This window comes from Zeus faber (assembly GCF_960531495.2).
Source record: "Zeus faber genome assembly, chromosome: 8".
Taxonomy (NCBI): domain Eukaryota; kingdom Metazoa; phylum Chordata; class Actinopteri; order Zeiformes; family Zeidae; genus Zeus; species Zeus faber.
Window position 1 is genome coordinate 18,159,043 of NC_137195.1, and position 5,035 is coordinate 18,164,077.

Consider the following 5,035-nt stretch of genomic DNA (forward strand, 5'->3'; position numbering starts at 1 on the left):
CCTGTTCCTACTTCCCACTCAACTCCACGTTGCCACTCGTCTCAATCACCATCCGGGTAAACGACTCCGCCGTGGAGCCCCGTTTTAGACGACAGCGGCCGGCTCCCTAATGCGATTGAGGCCCTGCGCTGGCGGTGGTAATATGCAGATAAATAGCGCCCCGTCCCAGGCAGTATATATAATTAAGTCCCTTCCCCGACAGCGTGGAATCAGATAGCGGGGGCTCTCCTCCTCTTCCATATCCGCTGGGGAGCCCGGGATCTGATTATCTCTGGAGACAGGAGATCAGGAGAAGCATCTGGAGCAGAAAAGCCACCGAGACACGTTGGAGAGGAGACGGATAAGAGCGGAGACAAATGCGGCTTCTCATTCTTTTCTTTTTTTCTTTCTCTCTCTCTCTCCGTGTTGCGTTGAGTGGGCGATAGTGTGGCGAGTGATATTTCGTCTGGCAGATCAGAGCCCGGTCTGATGTTGTTTACCGAGCCGTTGGACCTCCTTATGTGATACGCATTCCGCCTCCAGCCGCTTGCAGCGGTGTTGGGGCCGGAATGTGGGTCAGGTCGGAGGCCCCGGGCCCACACAGCGTATGCGTGTGTGTTGGCGATCTACCGCCTATTGAGGTCCTTCATCAACCAAAAAACTTTATAGAGCTTTTTTTTTAAGTTTTGTTTATGATATACACGTTTTTAGGGGTACAAAACACCACACAATAAATTTGTCAGTAATAAAAACTAGCTATATACTGTATATGTTAACATTTATTTTATTTTATTCTTAGTTAACATTGTATTAAGTGACCATGGATGAAGGGGGTTTTAAGAAAATTTATGGAAAAAGTAATAAAGGAAACAGTGTTTTGCACCTTCTATAACTTATATGCCATTATTTTTTTTTACTGTGTGGCTGATTTTAATGAAGAACCCATTAAACAAACAACAATTGTTCTAAACAAGGGCACATGCATGGCAATTAAGGATTTAAATGCCTGGCCACAAATTTTAAATAGGATGTATATAAAAGTGTGAGGTGGGATTTCTGTGATGTGTGATATCTACGTTTCTTCATGATGTCATTTCCCTCCTCCCCTCTCCCCTCTCCAGGCACGCTGAAACGCTCCTCTGCCCAGGGGGAGGAGAAGGCCTCGTCGGGGACCCTCACGCTGCAGAAGGGCTCCAACTTCAACACCATGCCGGCCAGCATGGCCAAGGTGCACCTGCAGAACGTGGCCGACTACACCAGCCACACGCTCACGCTGCGGCGGGAGAAGGGCGCCGCCAAGGGCATCAGCACCGAGCTGCCGGGCGCCAAGTCCATCTTCATCTGTGACGGGGAGCTGTTCAAGCAGCTGGATGCGGGGGGCAGCGAGGGCGGCAGCGGACCCCCTCCCGAGGGCTACGTCATCCTGCCCGGCAACAACAACAACACGGGCACCCTCAAGCCCGCTAAGGGCAAAGAGGACCCGACGGCAAAGTACAACATCGGCATCGAGCAGCTGCCCCAGACCCGCCTCATCCACCTGGCCAATCCGGCCGGAGCGGAGCCCGTGCCCGGCTTCGGCCTGAAGAGCCTCCCGGCCGACCAGCTCAGCGCGTCCTGCTCGGACAGGGACTCGCCCCTCCACAACCTGCAGGGTCTCACGCGCGACCAGCAGCTGTGCGACGCTGGCGACTCGGGCATGATGTCGAAAAGCGAGACTGTCTCCACGCTGTCCATGAGCTCCCTGGAGGTAAATGTCTAATATTGCCGTGGATTCATCTGGATTAGGAATATAGATAGATGGTTAGATGGATGGATAGATACTTTATTCATTCCCAGAGGGAAATTACACAGCAGCTCACATCAAAAAATAGGCAACAATAAAAAGAAATAAGAATGAAAGTAGAAAAACTAAATGGCAATATGCAATAAACCTAAGAATCAGCTGAAAAATTGGCAATAAACCGCTAAAACAATAATAAAAAATAAACAGTCGACCATAAAAATGAAACCAGAAGGCAATAAATTAAATAAACACTGAACATGGTGGTCATTCTGGTGTTGGACAGTTCTGACGGTTTGTCGATGGTTTTGAGAAACGTGTCGATGGATTTGAAGGGAAATTCTTTTGAAGAGATTAATTAGTTTTTCCCAGCCCTCTAGTGGGCCGGCGTGTTTTGTTTGATTCCGAAAACATCCTCTTCAACCGCTTCCATCCAAAAGAGAAAAAGACCCGGCTCAGCCCGGGCACACAAAGATGCGATCTTTCCCAAAAGGTCAGTTTACATTCAGACACCAGACGACACGCAGATCGGCGCCACGGTGGCAAGACATCTGCCCGCTGGTGTCTTTTCACTCCAGGGGCCAAATACAAATCCCACAATGTACTGCAAAAGTGGCATCTGCCATCAGCCACCAAGCAGCCTGAAGGTCAGCGTTTTCCTGTGATGTTCCACCAGAGTGGACCGAAAGGTCGCGTGGTCGCAAGCTGTTTGCCGCGCGGCCGCGCCAAGGCGGCTCGGGAAAAGGCAAGTTTTTCACTGAGTCACAGAGAGCCACCCTTGGAAAGCTTATGTCCAGATCAAGATGGACAGCCTAAAGCCGCGTTTCACGACTTGTTTTCCTACCGCTGCACAGTTTTTACAATGACATAATCCCGCGGCACACCACGAACCACCAAAAAACGTCCCATAGACCTGTGCTTATCCTTATGGCCTGCTAGTAGTGATGCTGGACTTGTGAACGATTCCTTTGCAGTGGACAAGCCTTTTGAATCACCTGGGAGTCGTGAGTGAGCGAGTCGCGACTGCAAAAAGTCCGGGGCGAGCGAGCGAATCTTCAATTCACAAAGTGTAAATAGCGAACTAACTCTCGGTCATCGTTCACCAGAAGCCCTCCCCTGAATCCCCGTGGATTAAAACCGACTGAGACCACTGAACCAACGACCTGTTTCACCGGACTCATCAAGAACCGAATCTCAAAAAAAAAAAAAAAAAGCGTCGAACCTTTCATCACTATGAATATTTTCGTGACTTTCAGAGTGAAACTGTTCCGGCTGGAGTTGTTGGACTTACAGCCGTGCAGTTTGGATCCTGCTAACGCGAGAGCTAGTTGGAAACATTTTCAAGGCGCAGCCGTCAAGCTCTCGTAGTCTGCCGCAGCGCGGTGCTTGAAAAACGCCGGCATATAGCACTGAATAAAAACACATGAAATCTTTTTGGAATCTGTCTGTTATGCCAAATCCACCTTTGATCCCTCTTTCTTCTTCTCACCTTTCGCAGAGACGAAAATCTCGCTATGCCGAGCTCGACTTTGAGGTAATTTTTAGACCCGTACAATCTGTATTTTACCAGATCCAAGATGTGTTTTTCCCTCAGTTACAAACCCCTAGAGCTTGGCATCGTCATTTTCTATTTGATCGTCCACGTGTACTTTTATGAGCATTTTGATCGATATCATTATCTACACGGACACCACGGTTATGAGACATTGAATTATAGATCACAGTGAAATGTGGAGTGCGGTGTATGTTCCATTTTCAAATTGAAATCTCGTGTTGTAGAAGATCATGCACACCAGGAAGCGCCACCAGGACATGTTCCAGGACCTGAACAGGAAGATCCACAACGCCGACAAGGACCGAGAGTCTCCGCCCGTCGACGGCAAAGCCAAGCGATGGAGCGTGTCCTCGGCCAGCAGCGACAAGACCAACATGAGCGTAGGGAGATGACTTTTCCTCCACTGATTCCACCGGCAAACTCTCGAAGTCTTATCCCCCTTTTTTCTAACATTTATTTGACACCTTCTCTGCCCTGACACCCTCTTTGATCTAATCGCAATCATTTTGCTAAATCGCTCGGATGATCACATTATGAAAGCGATCATGACAGATAACTATATTAGGTTTTTCGTCCAAATGTCCAAGGGCCAATGTGAGGGGAAACAAACATCGTCTTTTAACTTTGCGCATTCCCATCAGTTGAGATGAGGAAAGTCTACCGGAATGTCCAATGTCAATAAATGGCTGTTCGTTACCATTTTGATGTGTGTCAGGGCTACACTACGATAATGGCTTAAAATGAACAAAAAAAAAAAAGGTATTCAATTGTTCAATCGCAATAAATCAGCAACAAAAATTTCGATCTATTTTTCTAAATTATTGCTTCTTGTTAGGTTTGTTGTTAATGATTAGGTTTCTTCCGAATGTGTAGCAAATCTTGAGGTTTATACCATATGGATAATTTTTTTTCCTATTACTTTGTTATTTGTGCTGGTTGTTTTAATGTGAGCTGCTGTGACTCCGCAATCGATCTGATCGCCTTTTGATTGATCTATATCTAGATAATGTAGCAGCGTAAAACCAAAAAAGACGGTAGCGGTGACCTTCCCCTTCTCTCTCCCCTCCAACCACGCCAGGACAAGCAGCAGACCCCCAGCAAGCGGGGGGCGTGGGAGGGCATCCGGAAGACCCACTCGCCGCCTTCCTGGGTGCGGAAGGACCTGGAGGCGGTGGCGGCCGCGTCGCCCCTGGAGATGCAGACGGTGGAGTGGGAGAAGGCCAGTGCCACCATCCCCCTGGTTGGCCAGGAGATCATGGACCTGCAGACGGAGGTGTGAGGGAGGCGGAAAGAGACACAGACAGACAGACAGACAGACAGACAGACAGACAGACAAGCCGTTGCCAGACCCTCTGACCTGAACGGCAAGAGCCCAAAACCACCACCACCGCCACCTTCATGGTCCACCCACCCCTCGGACAAACGGGGGACGAAACACAAGTGCACTACCCAGCTCCCACTCCCTGGCTTCTGTTTTTTTTTTTATGTTTTTGTTTGTGGAGGCGCAGTAAGTGGGCGCCGAATGGGCTTAAAAAGAGAAGCCGCGGTACGCTCTCCATGTCTCGTCGTTACTTGTCCCTAGAATTACTGAATCCATATGGCCTTGAACTATGACGTCTTAACACACCGGAAGAGGATGACGCTGCGTCCCGTTACGGCATCAACAAAGACAATCATGCAGTCTCTTATCTACTGGCTACCAAGTGTTGTAGTCTCCCTCT

The 5,035-nt window shown here is 48.8% G+C and overlaps 1 protein-coding gene across 1 annotated transcript in view; it reads left to right on the plus strand.

Annotated features, from left to right (window-relative positions):
• Positions 1-4,593, plus strand: part of adgrb1a (adhesion G protein-coupled receptor B1a) — a gene marked incomplete at both ends in the record, with an annotated part of 119,668 nt that extends 115,075 nt beyond the window's left edge. Inside the window, 4 exons of the mRNA XM_080004810.1 lie at positions 1,101-1,726; positions 3,258-3,293; positions 3,539-3,694; positions 4,393-4,593. Of these exons, the coding sequence (XP_079860936.1) occupies positions 1,101-1,726; positions 3,258-3,293; positions 3,539-3,694; positions 4,393-4,593 (1,019 nt within the window). The remainder of the gene's footprint in view (positions 1-1,100; positions 1,727-3,257; positions 3,294-3,538; positions 3,695-4,392) is intronic.
• Between the last annotated feature and the right edge of the window lie 442 nt (positions 4,594-5,035).